This window comes from Watersipora subatra, chromosome 4 (assembly GCF_963576615.1).
Source record: "Watersipora subatra chromosome 4, tzWatSuba1.1, whole genome shotgun sequence".
Taxonomy (NCBI): Eukaryota; Metazoa; Bryozoa; class Gymnolaemata; order Cheilostomatida; family Watersiporidae; genus Watersipora; species Watersipora subatra.
The window spans coordinates 4147840-4173580 of NC_088711.1; the positions used below are offsets into that span (position 1 = coordinate 4147840).

General features: G+C 38.2%; 1 protein-coding gene across 6 annotated transcripts in view; it reads right to left on the bottom strand.

Annotated features, from left to right (window-relative positions):
- The window catches only part of LOC137393456 (regulator of G-protein signaling 12-like), an 87921-nt gene that overhangs the window by 57663 nt on the left and 4517 nt on the right, over window positions 1-25741 (bottom strand). For 5 of the 6 annotated variants that reach the window (XM_068080019.1, XM_068080017.1, XM_068080015.1 and 2 more), the window contains exons 2-12: window positions 24892-24978; window positions 22504-22660; window positions 20212-20395; window positions 19170-19281; window positions 16032-16971; window positions 15287-15492; window positions 14898-15047; window positions 11977-12127; window positions 10190-10458; window positions 5093-5424; window positions 3585-3777 (exon numbers count right to left, since the gene is read on the bottom strand). In XM_068080019.1, coding sequence (XP_067936120.1) covers window positions 3585-3777; window positions 5093-5424; window positions 10190-10458; window positions 11977-12127; window positions 14898-15047; window positions 15287-15492; window positions 16032-16971; window positions 19170-19281; window positions 20212-20395; window positions 22504-22657 — 2691 coding nt within the window. In that variant the 5' untranslated portion in view covers window positions 22658-22660; window positions 24892-24978. The remainder of the gene's footprint in view (window positions 1-3584; window positions 3778-5092; window positions 5425-10189; window positions 10459-11976; window positions 12128-14897; window positions 15048-15286; window positions 15493-16031; window positions 16972-19169; window positions 19282-20211; window positions 20396-22503; window positions 22661-24891; window positions 24979-25741) is intronic. The other variant, XM_068080016.1, reaches the window with a different exon arrangement.

Consider the following 25741-nt stretch of genomic DNA (forward strand, 5'->3'; position numbering starts at 1 on the left):
TATCCGTGCTACGCGGACATTCGACTAGTGTAATACGAAGCCAAGACTTTTCATAAATTCTTTATGTTCAGTGGAATTTATGTAAAAGGTTTGTGCTATAGGGGCGTCTACAGCTGTAGCTTGTCAGCGCATTGACTAGGTGTAATACAGTTTGTTGGATAAAGTCAATATGACTTCAGCAATCTGTACATGTTCTTTTGTAGTGGAAGTCTACGTCGAGGATATCACACTCTACCCGTTATCCATTAGGATTGCCGATTAGTACAACCAGTAGAACAACTGGATAGATTGCATTAATGAGATATACATTCAATCAGTGATGCTGATGCTAGCAAATGGTTAGCTTGGCAAATGGCAGTGAGCATACATAAAAGTTAGGCAAAATGTAATCATAATACAAACTGTTTATATTAAGATAATAACGCTAAAAACTATGTGGGTCTGTTACACTCTGTAATCCTCAAGGGAATGTGCCAGCCCACAGATTGCACATAATCTGCTACTTAGAAATGCATGTTGCAGGAAAGAGACGCTAGTAAAACTAGCAACAACACACCATTATTGCAGCATTTACAAAAAAACACAGTGATCGGTTCAGAACAATCGGAGCCAATTTTCTAATGCGCACATGGCCAAAGTGAGTTTGATATTATGTGTTCAATAATTGTATATATATGACATGTGGGTATGCTTGGGTAAAAAATGCAATTATCCATCCAAATCACCTACAATGCGAATGCTTCAACATAAAAAAACATCGGTAAGAAAGTACTAATAGAAAAGTAGGTAGAGTCTATAATACAGTTTAATAAAAGATCCCTGAACTAGCCAGTTGAGGTAGAACGGTGTCAAGGAAATGTTAGACAATGGTTACAACAGTGAATAATGTTGGCAGTATAAACCTGCTTTGAAAAGGGTCAAAAAGTCATGAGGGACAACAAAAGTGAGACGGTGCTGTGTTATTAAATGTATTTAGATCTCAGAAATACGGCATACATATGTGTGGGTGCGTGTGCATAGATGCATACATAGAAGTGCAGAAAGCTTTACATTCAGGAAGAATTTTTACAAAGATGCTAAGCAGTGAGCTGCCCTCATTTTTAGAAGCCATTCTTGAGATAATTTTAAACTTGATTCGTTTAAGCTGTATGTTACCAACTATCCATGAATGACAGTACATGTGTAGTTTCCTAAAATGAGACAACTCCAGATAAAAAACGGAGCAAACTGATGAAGAATAAAGGAGCTTCTTATCAGTGAGAAAATAAGTTACCACGGAGGCATCTAATAACACCTGTTAACATCTGTTAACAGGTGTTAACAGATGAATCAAGACCTGCATCTCCAAGTCTGCCCAGTCCATGATGGTGAATTGTAAGACTCTCGACTACACATTTTTACGGTTGCCGGTACAACACTTAATATGAGAACATGAAATAAAAACTAGTGTAGTGATCAAGTGTAGTTCTAATGCAACTAAAATTGAAATATTTTGCATAAGTTGTTTTCGTAGTACTCAGAACGATTTGATAAAAATTTTTAAAATTGACTAGTAAAGCTTCAATAGCGATATAATATTGCTTTTAATGGTAGACAACTCACATAATAGACTTCAAATCTCATGCAGCATATATTTAAAAACGAAGCATATTTAAAAACGAAGTTTGACAACAAGGAGCAATAATTACATCAATAGTAAGATTTTTCTCTCATGACAAATATGGTATTCAGTTATCTTAAATTGAGTTTTACAGAAACCTCGAATAAAAGAAAATGACGCACTAATAATGCGCTGCTTTTAGCATGAAGTATATCAGTTAGCTGAACAGATCATTTATTATAGAGCTGTAACAACAGTAATTCTAGTGTGTGACTTGAGCTACCGCTCGTGATTTGAGCTACCGCTGGTGACTTGAGTTACTGCTCGTGACTTGAGTTACCGCTCGTGACTTGAGTTACCGCTCGTGACTTGAGCTACCGCTCGTGACTTGAGCTACCGCTCGTGACTTGAGCCACCGCTCGTGACTTGAGCTACCGCTCGTGACTTGAGCTACCGCTCGTGACTTGAGCTACCGCTCGTGACTTGAGCCACCGCTCGTGACTTGAGCTACCGCTCGTGACTTGAGTTACCGCTCGTGACTTGAGTTACCGCTCGTGGCTTGAGTTACCGCTCGTGACTTGAGTTACCGCTCATGACTTGAGCTACCGCTCGTGACTTGAGCTACCGCTCGTGACTTGAGCTACCGCTCGTGACTTGAGCTACCGCTCGTGACTTGAGCCACTGCTGGTGACTTGAGCCACTGCCCGTGACTTGAGCTACTACTCGTTACTTGAGCTACTGCTCGTCTGCAAGCATGCCAAAGATCTTTACAAGATTCGGAAGTCTTAAGATATAAAGAGAGTGATTTGGCTTGTTAGGTTATGAATTAATAGAAGCATGTCTCCAACTAGTGACCATTAACGGGTGATGTCAAGTGGCTTTAATCATATATGTGTACGTAGCGGGATTACGATGGCCAATTTTACTTTGGATCCAGCCACAAAAGTAGAAAATAAAAAAGGAAAAACAAAGCAAGATGGTTACTTATGGCATTCTTTGAATATAAACATGTAGAGACTTTACCTTCTTGTAAAAGCTATTTGCTACGCATAAAAGTTAGGCCTATTTCATGAAACAAAGTAAATCATTTTTTCTACGAAATACTGATTTAGGCATGAACATCGATTAATATGGCTCATTGTTATGACCTTTTACGAAATATGAAATTATAAGATGAATACAGATAAGATGAATACAGATAATATGAATACAGATAAGATGAATACAGATAAGATGAATACAGGTAAGATGAATACAGATAAGACGAATACAGATAAGATGAATACAGATAAGACGAATATAGATAAGACGAATACAGATAAGACGAATACAGATAAGACGAATACAGATAAGACGAATACAGATAAGACGAATACAGATAAGACGAATACAGATAAGACGAATACAGATAAGATGAATACAGATAAGAAAAATACAGATAAGATGAATACAGATAAGATGAATATAGATAAGATGAATATATATAATGAATACAGATAAGATGAATACAGATAAGACGAATACAGATAAGACGAATACAGATATGATGAACACAGATAAGATGAATACAGATAAGATGAATACAGATAAGACGAATACAGATAAGACGAATACAGATAAGACGAATACAGATAAGACGAATACAAATATGATGAACACAGATAAGATGAATACAGATAAGATGAATACAGATAAGATGAATACAGATAAGATGAATATAGATAAGATGAATACAGATAAGATGAATACAGATAAGATGAATACAGATAAGATTAATACAGATAAGATTAATATAGCTAAAATATCATGCATTTCAAATAAGACTGTAAACTTAAGGAAATGAAAGAAAGGATATCTGCAAAAATTTAACGACTGGCACATGAAGCCTTCGATATAAATAGGCATCTTCTGTTTTAGCTATGACGACAACTTGTAGGGTGATTAGGGAAAGCTATTGTTGGATACAATGTAAATTGAAACTTACCAATGATGTCACTGAATCCGACCGTATAGATAACCCGTCATCCACATTTAGTTCCCTGCCGCAATTCTGCCAGAAACTTCTGTTGTCAGGAGGAACGCTACATGATCTCCCCTGCGGTGAATGAAGTCTATCGGGTAGAAGCTCGCGGGACGGTCGTGGAGCCGGAATCGGGCGGCCTTTGCCAACTGTGAGTCTGTTAGAAGGAATTTGCAAGGTTGAGTTAAGCAAAGGTAAAGCTGCAACTCGCAGCGCTTCTCGCAAACAGAGAGCGTGTCCAACATCGCCTTCCATTTCTGTTCCAAGTCACAAACAATAGACCAAGACCTTAGCAAAAGATAGAAATAATGTAGTTCTTGAGTGCCACCTGATGGCAAATCGTATTTGCGTAATAGAATATATGGAACCAAATCAGCCAAATGATCAATCTGTAGGTTTATGCCCCTCCGCTAAATGGATTTCAAGCTCAGATCCATGATCCTGCTGTCGATCCTGCTGCCGCCGTGTTTATCCTATCAATACACTCCGCCTTATGTTTCCATCTATAATTAGCTCAGCGCATGACCAGCACTCCATATTGATTCACAGACCGTATGAATATTAGCCATGTACTCGCCTAGCAGGAATCAAAACAATACAATGTTATGAGACCGAGCAACTATACAATCACATGCAATTGTAGAACGCTTGCAAGCGCTGGCTAGCAGACCTGCCCGAGCTACAAATTATTACTTTTCAAATCAAACACTTTGTGAGTCACGGTTGAATTTTCAGCGAGCCACACGCATGGCAGAACTAATCTTACTGAAACGTAAGACGTTGCGGGTTAAGTTTTCTTGTTTATTATTAAAGCAAAGTTTCTTTGTAATTTTTATTATTTTTTAATAATAATCACGAATTTAGAATGGTATGCCTGAGCTGAAAAACTGTCATATAACCCAAAGAACAACAGGCTATATAATTCTCATAGAGGCAAAACACTTTGTGGTTCCTCCATTTCCGAACACATCAGGGCAACCCAAAACCTTTTTTCAGATGGCGTGCTCAATGGTGCGTGCTTAACAAGATGTCTTCTGAGCATGTCATGTGACCGTTCGATACGAGCGTTCGATACGAGCGTTCGATACGAGAGTTCAATACGAGATCGCGATACAAAATCTCGATACAAGATTTTAATATGATAGTTCGATACGATCATTCCATATAACAACGACATTATCCTTACATTGCCTCAGCTGGCCAGTGCAGAGAAACAGATGGAACAGTGACACTCAACGTAGGATTTACTGAGTGATGAGCCTAGGTCACTGTACTCGCTACCCTTTTGAGCCAGGCACTGGTCAATAGATCTTTTAACTCACATAAAAGTCGGCTCTACGTGTGAAATACATAAGACAGTATGAAATAATAAATATCGATCAAGAGTACAAACTGCTCATCTAGCAACTAATGTAGATTTATATGCAGATCACTGAGAAGATGAACAATGTTTTCTAGGTTGTATTACTAACCTGCTGACTGTTGCCTTGTCGGTGTGTGGCCCTCCCTGCTGCAACTCACTTCTTGCCACTTGACAACCGCTGACACCATTGTTATTACTATGATTTTTGTTTCTGTTAACGATGCCAGGCAAACTTTTGTTGCTGAAGTTAATTTGTGGTGGATTGTCAGTTTCTAAGGCAACCTTTTGGAAAGCTGAGCGAAAGCCGGTGGTGACCCGAGCCTGTCTGGGTGCTGTTGAGGGATAGGCTCTAGGGCTGAGTTTAGAGTCTAAAGTGGCACAACTTCTAGGCATCCTGACCGCGCTTTGCTTTTGACTGAACTGCCCGTCTAATGTTCGTGACTACAAATCGCAGAGAATATACATTGAAGGATTGCTAGCAGTTATAAAGTTGCTGAACTAACATTAATGCTACACAACCAGAACAAAAACTTTTTAACTACTTGACTGCTAGCTTCATAAATATGCAAAAAATAAGACCAAAACATTTGGCCGTCTTCAACCATGTGTGAGCCTGTAGAAACTCATATCACCACTAAGTTCATAAAAGTTAAATTTCTGCAAATATAAACCTGATGACATGATCAACTTTTATTGTTACATGAATCTGCAAATGATGATGAAAAACATTATTTAGTAATTCATATTTTATGTCTTCCGTGTCAGCTTTCCTTCTATCTATTTTACTATCTTTGCTCATATTTGTGAAGTGCTCTGTCATGTGGTGAGCCTAGTTTGACACCCTAAATTTTTACATTTGGAAAATTCTCCTATGTGTACCGAACATAATACAATATATAATATAAAATAATCATAATCACTAATATAATCAGTACAAATATCTTAATCCAGAGTGAAGTTATGACTATTATGCATATTTTTTAAGGGACATTTAACCAATCAAGACCACGCTGGATCTTAATGTTGGTAGCCTCATTGTAAAGAGCCCCCTTCATTTGCTCAGAAAAAATCAACATCACAAGTTGATCATGTGAAACCTGAATGACATAAGTTTGGCTTATAATAACTATATAGAGCATTGCTCCTGTTAGTCTGTTTTCTCACTAGCTTGTGTTCTCACTAGCTCGTGTTCTTACTAGCTCGTGTTCTCACTAGTCTGGGTTCTCACTAGCTCGTGTTCTCACTAGCTCGTGTTCTAACTAGCTCGTGTTCTCAATAGCTAGTGTTCTCACTAGCTCGTGTTCTCACTAGCTCGTGTTCTCACTAGCTCGTGTTCTCACTAGCTCGTGTTCTCACTAGCTCGTGTTCTCACTAGCTCGTGTTCTCACTAGCTCGTGTTCTCACTAGCCTGATTCCGTAATTGGTAAAATATTTCACATTTATTAGAAAATGAAAAATCAAGCTCTAACTACCTGGCATTGTTAAAGGTTGACTTGCAACAAAATTCACATTACAGTTATTTTATATGAAAAGATTCACCATGTCTTACTCTGTTGTGTTGTAGGTGCAAAATATGTGGAAAGGTGATTACAAGCTCTTAAAAGCTCAAAAACGAACAGAAAATCGCAGCCACACAAGACCGCTGTAGTTTGGATTCTCTTTCCAAAACGGCTCAAATGTGACGTAGTTGTGAGAGATGGTTTCTGTTTACACTTTCATGTAACCTTATTCATTGAAATATTTTTACAAATATACTTCACGCTCTCAATAAAACCATGTCTATTGTTCTTACGCGTCTATTTTATCGTCATCGTAATGCTGTCACTTTTAGCAGTGAACTCCTATAACTTACCATAAAAATTCGTTTAATTTTTTAGCCTTAGCTTGAAGGAGTACATATCATTGTCTGATAATCATGAGAAGCCTGTTGGTCACTTGTGATAATCGAAAAGTGCTGCAGAAACTATTTGTGAAGTATTGGGTCACATGATCAGATTACGACTTGCCAATTAGACCAAGCCGAAACAAAACTGTAAAGTAGCGAGCATCTATATTTGATACGGGGTCTTCGGTAAAACCCGAAGTGTTTGTCATAAACTAGTGCTACGATAAGGTTTATATTGAGCTTTTAATTGGCCTTTCAATTCACACGAGAACATCCTGTGACAAGACAATAACCAAATTTCATGGCTACGTCATCGAAATAAATAGATTCCAATCTACGGCGGCTTTTCGTTTTTGAGCTTTTAAGAGCTTGTAATCACATTTTCACATATTTGGCACTTACAACACAGCAGAGTAAGACATGGTGAATCCTTTGATACCAAATGACTGTAATGTGAATTTAGTTGCTAGTCAACCTTTAAATTTTTTCTTTCAATTGGATTATGATGAACAAGAGTTGGTATAGACAAGCATCACTTTTTCCCTCCCATGAAGGAAATCACATGCGATTTAGCCATTCTGATGGAAGCCAGATAATTGGCATAAACTAGAGTGCCACATAGCATGATGAGTGAACTCATTCTACTGCAAAGCCTCTAATTGAATAACATGGTGCTCAATTTTTTAACCCTTCCTCTATAGTGGTGGCCGATGTGGGGTGGCGTTCAAATAGAGGCTGGCATTGTATTTTTCAAATGGCTCGTCAGAAATATGGGAAGATAAATTTAGCCCTTTTACAGGCAAAGCAAATGTTGCCTATATTTTGCCTTCTCTTTTCCGGTGGAGTGATATTAAATCTTTTGAATGCAAAAAATCTGCAAACTTACGTTCAACTTGTCAAAGCTTTCTTAATACATATGCATTGCAAAACCAAGAAATAGCTCTACCAGTTGGTATCGATTGCTTGCAATTAACCTGCGATGATATTATAGCCTGTGTCCTGCTTTGCGGTTTGTTGGAGCTTTCAACTTTTATTTCATTCTAAATTTAGAGACATATTTTTATTGTATATCTATATTTACCAATGTTGCATAAAAGCTCATTGCACTCATCGATATGTTTGCTACAGTTTGCAGCCAAAACTAGCTTTTTATGTGCAATAGAAGAAGAGTTAAAAGCTTCGATCAATTGTAAGATCAGATTACCGCAATGATGCCATCAAATAATATGCCATAAATTTACAAATTTATAAGTTATATAATGATAAGCTCTCAAATGCTACAAATATATATTCATGAACAAGTGACATAAACAAACCATACTTATATTACGTGTAGAAACTAAAATTAACGATCTTAAAAAAAATTTGCATCGTTTGCTCGGATAGCTGCATTCTGATTGTTACTTTCGATGGAACGAACATCTTCTGGTTGTCCAATACCTTCCACAATGTCTTCTGACCCCACAACTTTTTTTCTACACTGCTGAACTAGTCGATATTAGCATCTAAACAATTTTTTGGCAGAGCAAAACTTTTACACATTGCATTTAGCACAAACGCAAGGCGTAAAAGTTTTGCTCGCTAAACGTGACCTTTGGTCTAAAACTAGTTGTTCATGTACCATCATAAATGTAAACCATTTTTTATACGCATGTACTTTGAAGTATCAAGCCCGCGTTAAACAAGGAACTACTATCAGACTGAGACAGTTATTGATTATTTGGTAACGGTGCATCTTAGGTCGGTACAACGCGCATACAACACATGTGTAACGGACATGCAAGGCACTTGCAACGCACAAACATTGTGGATACAACGCGCATACTGTTAGCGCATAGATGTTACCGATTCTTTCTATGGTTTTGCTTTCGAAGTTTTAACAAACAAAAAGCAAAAAGCTTTGGAGTTGGACAGCCAGAGAATTGATTATTATTGATGTAAACTATCCATTATTAATACGATTTCGTGGACACTTCTACTGATCACTTGATATTATGGGTTCATAAAGATCAAAAATTGTCAAAGTAGCGGTCAAATGGAGGTGGTGTTCAAATAGAGGGTGGCGTTCATTTTTTAACCCTTCTCACATAATGGCGGTCAAATAGAGGTGGTGCCCATTTAGAGGTTTTACGGTAATTGCTAGAGACTGGCCTTAGATCATAACATTATTATAAACAAGAGCAGCAAGGGCAGGAGTGAAAATGTCAGCAGACAGCGGTATTAGCAACAAGATAGGTGTTGTGATGAAAGGATATGGTTATGACAAGCTAAAGTAATAGTACAGCATATACGAATAGAAACTGTATTGGCATTGTTGTGACAAGTAAGAACAGGCAACGGTCTGTCTTTAAAATGTCAGTTAATAAAAAGAGCGAACAGCGTTGTTGAAAAAAAATGCAGAAGTTAAGCTAAAAACATGAACAAAAATTATTAAATACTAAGTTCAGAAATCAGCATTTACTACAGATAAAATTGTGAGTTATAAAAGGCATTACTGATGTAAGAATGAATAAAACAACATTTTTCCATATCGATCTTTGAGAATCTTGCGGCAATTATATAAACGCTAGTTTCAACCAAATGAAAATTAACACTTGAAAGCAGGTGCCAACAGCAAGACATTGGACAAGATCAATTGAACACTATTACTGAGACTATGACATGTAGTAGGAGCCAAATGCAAGACAAGAGTTCAGATTACTTAACCATTTATACGTAGGAAGTGGGTAGTTATCGAGCTTGACAACATATAATTGCAAGGCAAACAAGAGTGGTAATCCATCCTTACACTCTACACCTCTGGTGCGCTACGGTCACACTCCACTCTCACGTTTATTAAAAACCTTGCAAGACATGTGATTTGCTTATAGCCTACCGTCAAAGACAAAATATACAGCATGAGTTGTCTTCTCTCTAAAAAATGTTGAGCTCACTAATCATAGGGATGTATACCGACTTTTAGCGGCCTTTTAGAAATTCCCTGTGAAAGATCCGAATTCTCACGAGACATCGAAACTATTTTTACCTGGCCTTATATTTAGATACTTTGCGACACATATTAATTAAAACAATCTTTGTCGCAGCCAACGTATTTAGAAACAATGCGATCAAGTGATTTCTTATTTCCACCATAGGTGTATGCGTAAGCAATTTCACTGCCTAATCAGCCTACCAATCTATTCTAGGTGTGTAAGTGTATAGCCTATACAAACACTAGCCTTCTTACCATATAATTATATAAATCTATTTAGAGTGAACGCAATTAGCGCCGCAAGCGATGGATATCCATCCGCATATAATCCAGAAAGTATTGTAACAGACCTTGCACGTCTCCTCGAATCTGCCTGGCCAACCCGCCACATTGTGCTCGCGCAGACGGGAAGTGGACGCAGAGGAATGCTGATGGCTGGTCAAGAGGCTGGGTTTGGGTGGAATGGGTGGAGGTGGCTTGCCTTTGAGCAAATGTTCACTGTGTTCGAGTTTGGAACGCTGCTTCCTAGAGTGTGTCATCGGCTGTTGGTAGGTTATTCCATCTCTTCTGCCAGAGTAGGATGATTCACTGCTACTTGAATGGCTGCTAGCAGGCGCTGCTGAATATGTATAACACGGATGAGGCAGAGAACAAGAACAGCTGACATCAGTATCTGAATAGACAGGTTCTACACTGTCTATGTGCATCAGCCTTCCATATTAATGGAAAAAAAATTGTGCTCGTAGAGCCATCTGGTAGATCTGGATATATTGCAGCACTGGCCAGTCTCTTGTATCAGATGTAAAACTATTTACAAAAAATTAATCAATTAGCTGTCAAACAGCTCGAAATATCTTTTTACTATCAGATCCGACAATAGCCCGGTTTATCGGATGAAATAAGAACCTATGAGAGTGCATATCAGAAGTACATGTATTTATGAGAGAGCAAACCCAGCGAATATAGCAGTTGGTACAAGCATATTACATCTACATTGAACAGCTATCTAGCCAAGGCAAAATGACTTCTCTACTGCAAACTTCAGATCAAACTTGTCCCTCATGGCAAGCGCACATTTCTGCTAGCAATAAACAAAAGGTCAAAAATTGAGTGCTATAATGCTCGACAAGCAAGCAAAGTTGGCTTACGGTATGCTATCAACAGCTGTTTCTTGAAAATATTGGGCTACTTGTGTAAAAAAAGCAACAGATCAATCAATCAATTTTAAATTTGATTATTTATAACAACCAAAGAATAGAGCCAGAACCTAATAATAATAATACATGATTTGCACCACAATATCTGATTGTTGGTTGAAGATACACAGAAAATGCCAAACAAAAAAGGGAAAGATTTAGTGTGTTATCCGTCATCTCTCGTCCCGTTCCTGGAGCAATGAAACTATTTTAGTACGAGTGTATATGAGAACGTCAGCTAGTTTGCAAGTCTAAAACTGATAACTCTAAGTAAAAAAGCAGTGAATATGGTTCATTGGATAAGAACAGGCAACTCTTCAAACCTTTCGAGACTCATTCATTTCAGTACAAACTTCAGTAAAATTTTGATGTTGTGCCACATTATCGAATATGTAAAGAAAATGAAGGGATGCCTCTGATTGAATAAGTGGCGTTGTGTTATACGTAAATAGCCTTTCAAACCTAGAGTAAATGAGAACAAGATGGCAGATCAACGTTCACTAGTCACTGTAAAATGCTTGATTGAAGATGCACAGGATTTTTCAGACAGACTCAACTGTTGCTTCACCGCCCTCACCCACCAAACCATACTCACGTTATACAGCCATAGTACACAATAACTCTCCATTAATAACGATTGATCAAACGTTTTAATTTCAACATGAGATGAAGTAAACGTGAAGTTATCTTTCCCCGCCCCTGGTGTTGCAGGGAAGTGAAGGATTTTATAAAGGGCTAATCTCAGGCATACAAAAGCGAAAGTTTTTTTCCGTATCTACAGTATAAAGAGATCTGCTCCACGATGCAGGCAACTAATAATCGAGCATATAGTTCATGACACGTTGGCAGCAATCAAACTGCACAAACCTAGTCCTGTCACTAAAAGTCTAATGTTCTAAAAAAAACTATAACAATTTAAACAGGCCATAAATATTTCTCACCGATATAGTGATGTGTCGCTATAGCAACTTGAGGATTGAATGATACTCTACTGCCAGAGGAGCCACGACTCCTCACATCACTCATGATGCTCTCAGTGTCACTTAGGGACTGAGTATCTTTAACATTTTCTTTTCTCAGCGCTAACAATCTCTGCAAAGTAATACCAAGCAGTCCGTTTCAAGTCTGTTAGTAATAACATGGCTTGACCTAAAACTTCAATCCAGATTTCGAATATTGATGTTCTTCCAAGTATTTGATGTGTACTACAACAGCATTCGTGTCCTTCTACATGAGGAAACAACTCAGAAATATTACCACTCTTTCCTTGACTGCATTGTAACATACAGTCGTGGCCAAAGGTATTAACACCCACAACATTTTTTCATATTATCTTAGTTATTGCACTATTACAAGGGCCCTGGCCTACATAAATCATATAATCTATATATCAAAATGATCGGTAGAAGATTCTTCATCTCTCTAAAGCATGTTACAGAATAATTTATCATAGATAAGTACACAAGCCTTTAAACATGACTGAGTCAAATCACAACCATTTAGGACTTTATTTTATTTGTGGAATACAATTAGTATATGTGATTAAACACTCTCAATTGGTCCCAGAGGTCTAAAAAAACTTTATGTAATGAGTTGGCCCTGTAAAGAGGTTTTGGGATTGATATTGCCAACAATATTTTGTTGGCCATCCTTTACTGTCTATCACTGCCTTGTATCGCCTTGGCCGGCTGTTGACCAAGTTCTCCAGCCTCTCTGCAGTGACAAGTCCTTACCATGCCTTGACAATTGTCTCTATCAATGGGACTTTTGTGGTTGGTTTATCTTTGGTAACCAGTAGCTTTTTTTGATGCCATAAATTCTCTATGGGATTGAGATCGGGGGACTGAGCAGGCGAGCTCAACACCTTCACACTATGGGTGTCGAACCACTCTTTACACCGCTTGGCAGTGTGACAAGGGGCATTGTCCGGCTGAAAAATTCACTCCTCATCTTTGTACAGGTTCTTGGCAGATTTTAACAGCTTGTCTTCCATCACTTTGAGGTACTTTTTAGTGTTCCTTCTTCTTTCACACACGTGAATTCTTCCTGCACCACGAGCCAAAAAGCATCCCCAGATCATCACTGTCAGGGGGTGTTTCACTGTTGGCAACACACACTTTGGTTTGTAGGCTTCTCCAACAGATCTCCTGACATTTTGACATATTCCAGCAATATTTTGAAAGTCAAAGTTTTGAAAGAAAGGACTCATCAATGAATATAACCTTGCTCCATTGCTCTAGACTCCAAGATTTGTGCTCCTTGGTCCACTCCAAACAATGTTTTCTGTGGACACTGGTGAGCATCGATTTTCTCCTTGGTGTCCTTGCTGTCAATCCATATTTCTGTAAGATTCTTCTTGCAATTCTTAGTGCAATAGATGTACCAGTTGACTCTTTGAGATCCTTTACCAGAGCTGTATTTCCTTTGAACCGGTCCTGGCGGCTCTTTCTGACCAAAATACGTTCATCTCGGGTAGTTGCAGCCCGTGGTCTCCCTGGCTTGCTGCGATCTGTTAGTGTTCCATCCTCCTTATATTTTTATGGTGCACCTCACATTTGAAATGTTCTTCTCAGTCTGTTTTGCAATAGCTTTGAGCCTAGTCCTCGCTCATGGAGGTGAATAACCACAGCTCGATCAGTCTCCTGAAGGTGTTTAGACATTTTCACATTTGAAAAATTGTTTGAAAATATCCAAAATGCACACTAGATTTTATACTATTCAAAAGCTCTCAAATCTTTCAAAAATCCACTCAGTGATTACATTATGTCTAGGGATTTATGTAATGCATTGCTTTATTGCTTTGTGTAAAGCATAGTGCACTTGTCTGGGAATTGAACTTATAAATAAAAATCAAAATTTGAATGAAAATATAGGGCTGTCTCCGAAAATTTGAACAGGGTGAATCTTTACCCAATTAACAATATTTTAGTTTCATCAGAAAGAGTAGACTGTAAGCTTTAGTTTGATATATACTTGTCATGTTTTAAGCTGATAATAGGATAAGTAATGACTAATGGAAAGTGGGAAAATTTGGCATTGCACAGCTAAAGGACGAAAAGAGGGGTGTTAATACTTTTGGCCACGACTGTACTTCTAGCAGGCCACGACTGTACTTCTAGCAGGCCACGACTGTACTTCTAGCAGGTACTAAGCAAAGAGGATAATATAAAGTACACGCTTTATGAATGTTTCCACTAAAACATTCGCTGTAAAACTTATAATCCGAGATATAGATTGCTAAGAGTAACATTTTAAGGTAACACATGTACATAAGAGCATTAGTGCAACTGAGGTTAGTATCACTGTTATTTACTAGTGTTTGTACAAGACAGCCAAGAACAACCTAGAATATAGATAACACAGACATTGCACAAATAGCTAGCTTCAACTTTCCTATTTCGAATTTCCTTGACAATAATAACGAGTATAACATTCTCAATTATATAAAAACAATTAGCCCAGCAGTCAAACTCTCGTAAATGTCATTTGTTAAAGTGCTTTTCAAGCTTTCTGACCTAAATAAAAAACATACTGTAAAACTGGGTATCGGCGCAAAGACTAACTGATTATCAGACTTGACAAGGCATATTAAATACTGTGAAACCAGAACTATACAGATTTGAGCTAGATAAAGACCAGATCACTGTAGGCTCAATTCAATGAACTAAACTTATCAATAGATAAAAGTTAGACTATAAACCAAACCATAAATAAAAAAACAACATCTTACAAGCTCTCGACATACACCCAATGCTCCCCATGTCAGGAAAGGAAACTGTGTGATAGGGAGCTGACTCATTGAGCCTGAATAGAGACCAGCCATGAGTCTGTCAATATCATCATACTAGAGTAGACAGCAAACCTGCATATTAGAGCGTAGCTGCTCAACAGTGAGAGGATCCAGAGAAGTACGAGTGACAGCAGCTGGGCTGATTGCCAGTTTAGATTGGGAGCAGTCAATGGCTCTGTTATGTGCTCCTCCATTTTGCACACCCTCGCAGGATGGTCTCCGCTGTAGTGCACACCCACGCATACAAGTGAACATTCTATGAACATAATGCGCTTGGAACAAACTTCAAGCTTCAGTAATTACTGTATTTTGATTATAATTTAGCACTGAACTGGCAGCGAATAAATCTGCAGACCAAAAAATAAAGCAATCGCTGCTTTTTTACTTCTACAATAGGAATGAAGGTTCGATTATAAAAAGTGTAATCACATAACTGACTCTAGTATGTGTGAAGGTTTTACCGCGTCGAGAGAGAGTGCAGAGTCTCTAGCGAGACGCTTAAGCCGGGCGCTTGGTGTCTCTATACCCAAGGTGGCCGACTTGTTGGGTGTTTGAGATCGTTGCATAGCAAAAGCACCAGTAGGAGCTGGATTGGAATTGTCGGCTTGTGCGGAAGACAAATCAGAGTTGTTCGGAATGTGTACATCCACAACATATACTCTATCACCTGTAAATTGAAAAGCACGCTGTGAGGCTGCAGATAAATTAGAAAAAATTATGTGAATTTTAATGTTATAGAAAATTTTGTGAACTCTTAATGGAATTGTTGCCCCTGGCAAGCTGAGGCTTATGACCGTGGTTTGTCATGAGCAGACAACTATCAACTTAAGCTACGCTAAAACTATTTCATGATAAGAGTAACATGATGAAAAGGCTGTGGTCTGCATATGCCCATATGATAGGCTGAGCAAGCTTAAATCAGTGAAATAAAGTAGAAAACTACACAAAGTGACAGATGACACAAAGTAGTAATAAACAGGCACACAAGTATGCTGGTATGACTTGAACCATTGAATTAGAAGAGTCTTACAGCATCAGCTATCGGTCCTTGTTTGGATAAGAAAATATAAAAAAATGAAAACGAAGAACCTTGTCCATAGTTATTAGTTCGACTCCTTTCAATTTACAGCTCTATAAACCATTACCAGCTTAGCAAACACCTTCATCATGCAAACAAACATCTTTGAAGTCACACTTAACTCTTACTTGGAATGCTCTCGTCGTGACCTTTGTGAAAGCCGAGTCCACTATCACTGTTTGTATCGCTATCTGATGAAACTTGTCTTTCCTGCCGCCTTGGCACATCAAATATTCCTCCGTGCTTGTCTTTGTAGAGTTTGGCAGCCGTGCGTAGTATCGGAGAGCATGACTTGGGAAATTCAATGCATCTGTGAGTAGTTGGATCGATCGTACAATGCACTCCAAATGTCTTGGCTTTGGCAGCGTGGACATTGTGAGTAGAAAACACTGGGTCAACCATAAAAACGTGACAAGACGAGCTGAGATCAGACTCTACTTCCCCAGGATCATCCCCACCTTGAATAGTTACGAGCCCGAAAAACCTCTTATCATCCGGATACATACCGCTCATAGCCAACTTGCTCACAGGATAATGTACGATTGTCGCTCCCATCGGATTGCTCAGCCTGATGCCATCTGCTCGAATCTCCAGCAACACAAGCGTATGTACTTTTTGCTCGATGCGAAGTCGTCTAACAGCTGACCTGATTGATTGAAGACGTGAGCTTGGCAGATTAGAGTCCTGAGGCATCTCGATAGAGCCAACATAGCCAACTATGACTCTCAGACTAGGCTGATCATCCTCTGTATTAATAGTCGATGACGAACTGATGGACATTGGTTGCATAGCTGGATACAAAATTTTAGACAGGCCAGTTGCTTGTGAATCCAAAGTCGATACGTCAGGCACGCTGCTGCTGCGCACCATTTGACCAGACGATGTATTCTCAGGGTTAAAGCGCTGTTGATAAAATCCACCAGAGTGCATTTCATGTTGTTGAGTACTTCGAAACACTCCAAAATCAGATGCACGGCCATTGATAGCTGTTGTTGGATTGTATATCGTAGGAAAAGGGTCTTCCTTTCTCAAGGCCAATGATAGTGTCGCACCTCTACTAGATGTTCCCTGCAATAACACAGTTATCATCACATAAAAGCAGTGACTTGTACAAAGAATGTATGTCCAGATCAGAAGCCGATAACAGCTTGGTAGATCATTATAGCAGAAGTATAACCACAGCAAAACCAGTAAATGCAATTCCTGTTCACAATCACATAATTTCTATGAAGCAATGGCACAGCAAAGATTCAATTTTGTGAGTAATGAAAATGAGTTTGTGGATCAACAAATGGCCTGTCGACATACTCTAATTCTATAATCGATCAAAATTACGATGCTCTATTTTTCAAAGTAGTTTATAATCGATCAGATGAACATATTAACGCAATTTATGCCTTCTCCTTCTTGAGGAATACGCAAAGTTCTACATACGATGCATACTTGGTGCCAAAACCACATCATTATTCGTTAGTAATTATGCTTCAGTCATACAACATTTGTAGATGGAAACTTGTTAAACTGGCCTACACTCTTCAATGTTCTATGTTTACTGATTAGTCTGGATCATTGGATCAGGCATGCAAACTACGATGAGTAGGAATCTCATTCGCCGCTTTCTGTGTAGTAGTCACCACGGTGTGAAGTACTAGAGCATATAGAAGTATATCTGTACTTACCAGTATCATCAGAAAGCTGCCAGTATCATCATCAAAAGAATGATTAATAGTTTGAACAGTCATTGACAATATTGCTAGAGCATTGTATGAGACAGAGCAAGGAGTAGAGCAAGAGAAGACCTGCTCACACACGGGTGGACACACTGTATCAAGCCACTGAAATCAGCCCTTCAACAACTATACGTTGTTACATTTAATCAAGAGCTAATCATTTTACGTAGCAGAATTAATTGAGAAACAATATGGTTGTTGTTTGACTGACGTAAATCTGTACTGTGATTATATAAAAGCATGTTAAAGCGGATAAGATTGAAGAGGCGAGATTGTTCCAGATGACAATTAAAATAAAGCGATTGTAACTAGTTTAGAAGTAATCACGAGCTAGAGCGTACAGAGAGTTAGATAAGGTTTAAGAGTTAGGTTTTCTTAGTAAATCATTCATTAAGATGAAGCGTTAAAACAATCTGATATGTAAAGCATATTGGACCATGCTTTTGGAATATTCTGTAAAAGTGTTCACTGATAGACAACACTGTTACTAAATGTGTGACAGCGGTGAAGTTTACCCACCTTGTAAAAAAACATAACTTCAATTCAGAGTAATCTCCTCATAGAATAATCTTTAATCATTGAGTAAGCACGCTCACAAGCAATAGCGCAAACTAATGACAAACACAAAACATACAGCCATTTTGGTTAACCGAAATTCTATGCAATTGGCATTGTGTTATTAACCCGCTGTTGATTGTGTGAGAAATCTTTGTAAAACCTTGTCTAAAATATTAGTCAGCAAAACCACTTCCAGTACGCATAACATCGTGGGTGCTTTGTTAGAAAACCTAATGGCTAAAGAATTTAAACACTTGCTGTCTCACAATAACAATATTTGACAGATCAGTAAAGTTTAGTAATATTGCATTTTAACCGCTGTTAAATCAAAATTACTTATATCTTGTGACAATTAACTACATTTTACTAGCCTGATTTTAAAAAGTTCTGCTATATTATACAATTATATGAATTATTGCTCGGGTAGCTGAGCAAACACATAGTTATTTACTGCAGTTGAACATACCATTGCACACAAAAAATGCCAGGGGAGCCAAATCAAAATTTAGTTATTGGTCTGAGGCAGAATGTGACAGTATTTCTTAGTTTCTAACACTATTGGGTCACACCGTGTTGATATTATGTCACGCCTGTTGATATTATGAGCATGCATTTGAGTCTTTACTGGTTAGGTTTAATTCTTGTATCACACCTCCTTTGAGTGGCTGATTGACACACCTACATGTATAATACTGAGTAAAACTCACTGATACAGTAATGATTTTAACAAGCTAAATTAGCTTACACAAGTGAATAATAGACTCAAATGATTGCAGATCAAAAGCAACAACATATTTAATGCCAACTTCCACAACTGTTATCTGATCAGCCAAGAATTTAAATTGAAAAGCAAAAACATTTCAAATTTGTGATTGAGGTAACTGGATACACAAGATTAGTATGAAGTTCTGACAAATATTTCTTTGAAAGCGTAGCCTAATTTTGTATACGGAATTAGAAGCGGCTGTCTGCCCCTACCTGGTGACTAGGGAACTGCAGAGAGTTGGCTGCTGCCTTTTTACCAGCTTGCGGATGAGCGGATGTATGATTGGTCTTTAAATTCGACCTTGACCTAGTTCTATGTGTGTACCTATGCAGAAATGCAAATGATTACATTAAAACATTCTGATAAATGTGAAGATTCCAGCATCATATCAATAGGATAAATGCATTTGTGGACTGCGTCTAATGACAAAGAGAAAAAAGTAATATTAAAGGTAACATACATGAAAACAATACGAACAAGCAGTCATAATAAAATGACTCCAGCAAATATGAGGTTCATGTTTGAGAAAGTCGAATAAGCGTTAAGAAATAAGGGAATTAGGATGTTTTCAACAGAAATGGGAGAAAACATAATACTCTGTAATGGAGTCACTAACACAGCCTTGCAAACCCACTTATTTATATACTTAGGGGTACACAAATCCTAACACTCACCAATTTCTTATTCATTCTTAATTCGTACTAACTCTCTCTCTCATAGTCCATACTAACTCTCTCACACATAGTACATACTAACTCTCTCTCTCATAGTCCATACTAACCCTCTCTCTCATAGTACATACTAACTCTCTCTCTCTCATAGTCCATACCAACTCTCTCTCTCTCATAGTCCATACTAACTCACTCTCTCATAGTACATACCAACTCTCTCTCATAGTCCATACTAACTCACTCTCTCATAGTCCATACCAACTCTCTCTCATAGTCCATACTAACTCACTCTCTCATAGTTCATACTAACTCTCTCTCTCTCATAGTCCATACTAACTCTCTCTCTCATAGTCCATACTAACTCTCTCTCTCATAGTCCATACTAACTCTCTCTCTCATAGTACATACTAACTCTCTCACATAGTCCATACTAACTCTCTCTCTCATAGTCCATACTAACTCTCTCTCTCATAGTTCATACTAACTCTCTCTCTCATAGTTCATACTAACTCTCTCACATAGTCCATACTAACTCTCTCTCATAGTTCATACTAACTCTCTCTCTCTCACATACACACATTACCTTGGTTTCACGTAGTGCTCATCCGAAGAGTCAGAGTCGTGATGCTGCTGCACTTTGCTGCCCTCAGCTATTTGCAATCGCAGCAGGCGACTGGAGGAGCCAATAGCAAGGACTATCTGGTCATGGGTGAGCTGAGATACTGCCTGACCATTCACCGTCACCAGGTGGTCACCATCCTTCAAACCTGGCATGTTCTAGCAGCATTATAACTATTCTATGTCTCTATTGTTTTTACTTACAGCATTTACTATAATAATACCATAGCAATTTATGTGTATACCACAAAACACTTCAGCTCTAGTAAATGATTGCATCAGCGCTATGTTCTCCAGCTATGTTCTCCATAGCTGCCTGCATTTGGCAGAAAACAAAGTAATGTAATCAGCAGTGAGAGAACTGACAGACTTCATCACATGTCAACTGTATAGAATCAAGTCGCAAGTGGGATAAATAATCACAATCATACTCCTTGACAGAAGTATGAACCCACATATTAGAAATGCACGCTGGAACACTAGCAAATACCTTTTCGTGTACGAAGAATCAAAGCAGTGAGCAAGTTTGTGTCCTTGAAATAAAGCGGAATGCAAATATTAGAGTGCATTAGCGAATATTTTTATTTGTGATGCAGTCGTGTTTTCACATCTGCTACGACCATGACCCTTGCCCTCCTTTTCTCCCCTCCCATCTGGGAATTAGCCTATGAAAATTCTAAACCAGGAAAATGGAAACCCCTTTATGAAACATACATTAGAAATCATCTTATTCACGTATAGATAGAGTGAATCACTTTTGTTAAGGACTTCATTTGCTAGGACTTCATTTGTTACAGATGCTGGGTATAGTTAGCTTCCAGAAACACAGCCTTAGCTATGATATTTTTGCGTCAAAAAGTAAAACATGCTGTTGAAACCTTGTTCACCCACTAATCTAGTGTATAGCAGCGTACGCAGACGTTGTCAACAACAGTAATTACAGAGTCTCTGCCTAATCATTGTCGCCATCTAAAGACCACACGCACACATACGTAAATAATAAACTGCCAGCCTTCTATAGGTGAGCAGCCTTTATAATTGCTAGGAAGCAAACGTATTGCAAGATTCGGTCTCCTTATTGTGACACTGACAGCTATGAATTAGGTGGCCGTCTAATAAAATGAAATACATTATACAGACAACAATCATTTTATAGTTGAAGATCTCTTGTTTCAAATGTCTAAACTTCTGAACTAAAATATTTGTTCCTTAGAATTTTATTTTCAAACAGTACTTGCATACCAAAAGTTAGCCTGTCTTGACAAACTGTTGTTTTTGCGGAGTTGTCCCCCGTCGAGCAGAGCGAGCAAAACAACAGCTTGTCACAATACGCACTGCACCTGATGCATCAGCTGCACTGGAAGGGAGTTGTTCTCTTCCTCCTATGCAACTTGGCTGTGATGTTATGTCGGTCGCTCCCTTGGCAATCATAACAGATTTAGCGCAAAAATTTATGTTGAAAAAAAAAACGTTTAACCAGAGACCAGACTCTGCGATAAAATTTAGTAAAACTTAAGAATAAAATAAATTAAAAATAAAATCAATAAGAACAAATAATTAAGACTGATACAAAAATACAAATGAAACTGACTGAGCGCACAAATAACAACATGTTTAGTTGCTGTTGTTGCCTAAGTTCTTAAGTTCAACTAAAGTTCACCGCAGATACTGGTCTCTGGTTAAACACTGCTGTCTTATTTTTTTCTACATCAATTTTTGCGCTAAATCCGTTTTGATTACCAATGGACAATCGACATAACATCGCAGCCAAGCCGCATAGACGGAAGAAAACAACTCCCTTTCGGTGCAGCTGATGCATCAGGTGCAGTGCGTATTATGACAAGCTGTTGTTTTGCTCGCCCCGCTCGCTGGGGGACAACTCCACATAAACAACAGTTTGTCAAGACAGGCTAACCAAAAGTAAATGTGAACAAATACTCACAAAAACCAATGTTCAGACGTGAAGAGAAATTTCAAGTTGAAATACCATAGTTTGAGTCTTGCTGACCAGCCGTCAGATGGCCCAGCAAGGAACAGCCAACCGGCATCAATCTACTGTATTTACAGATATATACTTATTTAGTGAGTTTCTGCGCCAGAAAATACATGTAGCATCCAAGCTTCCTGAGAAAGTAAATGTGGTCACATGAATCTCTATTTACAGTAAACAGTACACAAATTTGCCAGTGCTGAAGATCAAGAAATGTCTTTGATTTTATCGACAAATTATAGCACCAGGGGCCTGCCACCGACTTACCTTGAGAGTCTGCTGGACTCCCTGCTACAATATTTCCCAAGATGCATGGCTGGTGTCCAGAAATGGTAAATCCATAGCCTTGCTTCCCACGATATATTTCGACAGTCTTTAACCCGTGGGCTTGTCTCTTTTTGCGTCTCTTTTGGGATAGCATGTTCTGTATCACAAAGAAAGACGTTATTAATGGAACCAAGATTACCGCATGAGAAAGTTTGTAGTCATGTGTTGCTACAAGGTTGTTATTACTGTACATATTTCCTCATCAAATGCTTGTACATGTAGGCACATCTATCCGGCAACCAACTACAGCATTTTATATTATAATGTGACATATTGAACTAGCTCAGCCGTTCTCATAACCCAAACACCACTTGAATACCAGCCTCAATAAAAAGATGTGCCGTGACATTTGACCTGTAACATACACGGAGAACATGTTCACCAGGATACTTGTGAGTTTTTGAGGAGGTGGGATAAGTAAGTTATGCTGGATTTACTGCACTAATTAATGTCTCCATATGAACGTGCCGTAGTGGTTATCATGGGACACTTGAGTGAAAAGTCTGGTAAAAGTTAAAACGAAAACATGAGGAAATAAAAAACTACCATAAAACCTCTATTTGAATCGTAATCTTTATTTGAGCGTCACCTCTAATAGAACACCACTATAGAAGACGAATTGAAGAATACAAAGCCACCCTTTAATTGAACGCAACTTCTACTTGCCCGCCCCTTTGACATTTATTGATCTTTTTACGAACCCGTGATAAAAAATTATCAGTAGAAAAGCGTCTACAAAGTAGTACTAATAATGACTCGGTTACATCATTAACCAATCATTTTTCTCATTAATGCTGTAATGGTTGTCATGATTTTAGTGACGGTGTACCTGAGAAGATTGATTGTCACAATCATCAGAACTACACTCTGATTCAAAGTTACTAAGGTCTAAATTATATCCTTTGTTTTCGGATTCGTCCATAACGTGGTTTACAATCTTACCTGAAAACTTGAAAGGTTAACTTGCAAGAAAATTCACATAACAGGTATTTGGTATCAAAAGATTCACCATGTCTTACTCTGCTGTGTTGTAGGTGCCAAATATGTGGAAATGTGATTACAAGCTCTTAAAAACTCAAAACGAACTGTTAATCGCAGCCATTACGAAAACACCATAGATCCCTTTTCTAAACGGCTCAAATGGGACGTAGTTGAACACGGTGGCTTCTGTTTACACTTTCATGCAACCTCATTCGTCGAAATATTTTTACAAATATACTTCACGCATTCAATAAAACCATGTCTATTGTCCTTACACGTCTATTTCATCATCATTGTAATGCTGTCACTTTGAGCACTGATATCTCAGAACCTACCGTAAAAATTCGTTTAATTTTTTAACCTTTGCTCGAAGGAGTGTGTATCATCCTCTGATAAACATGAGGAGCCTGTTGGTCACTTGTGATAGTCGAAAAATGCTGCAGAAATTGTTCAGGCCATTTGGCAGGAAGTATGGGTCACATGATCAGATTACAGCTAGATGATTAGACCAGGCTGAAACGAAATTGTAAAGTAGTGAGCATCTACATTCGATACGGGCTTTCCCGGTAAAACCCGAAGTGTTTGTCATAAATTAGTGCTACGAGACATTTTACATTGAGCCGTTTATTGGCCTTTCATTTCACGTGATAACATCACATGTCAAAACAATAACCACAATGTTTGAGCACGTCATCGAAATAAAGAGATTCCAAACTTCGGCGTTTTCGTGATGGCTGCGATTAACTGTTCGTTTTTGAGCTTTTAAGAGCTTGTAATGACATTTTCACATATTTTACACCTACAACACAGCAGAGAAAGATATGGTGAACCTTTTGATACCAAACAGCTGTAATGTGAATTTTCTTGCAAGTCAACCTTTAAGGCGTTTTGCTGAACGATCAGAAAACTCTTCAGGAACACTGTATGACATAATAGCAGCCATTTCTTTAACTTTAAAACCTTGAAATCTCTTTAAAAATTAAAAACATTATGTACGTTTTTAACTCCAAATATTTATGATTTTTATTTAAAATTTTGAAAACGATACCATCAAAATACTTAACAGCACCTAATATTACTATACATTACCTAATATACAGCCTAACATTTTATAATCAAAGTAATTCCTCATTAACTCGGTCTGATAGTCAGACAAGAATATATCTTGGAAGTACAGGTCTCCTGACACCAGTTCACGAGACTTGTATGTTGTTCTAATACATGCAGTAGAAGAGCGTGGAGCGCAGTGAGCAATAACAACTGAGCGTAAAGTATACGCTGGAGACATCGGTAGGACAAACATAAACAAACTACTGGCTGATGGCAATAAACAAGGAGGAAAATGACCTAGCTAAAGCAGGACTGGGCTTGGAGAAACTTGATTGCTGCTAGCATCCTCACTCTAACATCTTAAACCTCTATCCCGTGTGACATCTACAAAAATAGTGTACAGAGATGCAATTGTCTCATAGAAAGTCAAACAAGCAAAATAATCGGTCAAGCAGTGAGCAAATACATGTATGGTGAAATGCCAAACTTCATGGCCAATCATTACAAGTAATTCGGAATGGGGTTGATGGTTCTTGAAACAAGCAAAGTGTATCTGTATCTACCAGCTGAGACTATTGTTGATAGTAGCTAGTAATCGTTTTTATAGTAGCTAGTAGTCGTGATGATGTTAGCCACAGTAATAGTCGTGTTGATAGTAGCTAGTAGCCGTGTTGATAGTAGCTAGTAGTCGTGTTGATAGTAGCTAGTCGTCGTGTTGATAATAGCTAGTAATCGTGTTGATAGTAGCTAGTAATAGTGTTGATAGTAGCTAGTAATAGTGTTGATAGTAGCTAGTAATAGTGTTAATAGTAGCTAGTAATCGTGATGATGTTAGCTAGTAATCGTGTTGATAGTAGCTAGTAGTCGTGTTGATAGTAGCTAGTAGTCGTGTTGATAGTAGCTAGTAGTCGTGTTGATAATAGCTAGTAATCGTGTTGATAGTAGCTAGTAATAGTGTTGATAGTAGCTAGTAGTCGTGTTGATAGTAGCTAGTAGTCGTGTTGATAATAGCTAGTAGTCGTGTTGATAGTAGCTAGTAGTCGTGTTGATAATAGCTAGTAATCGTGTTGATAGTAGCTAGTAATAGTGTTGATAGTAGCTAGCAATAGTGTTGATAGTAGCTAGTAATAGTGTTAATAGTAGCTAG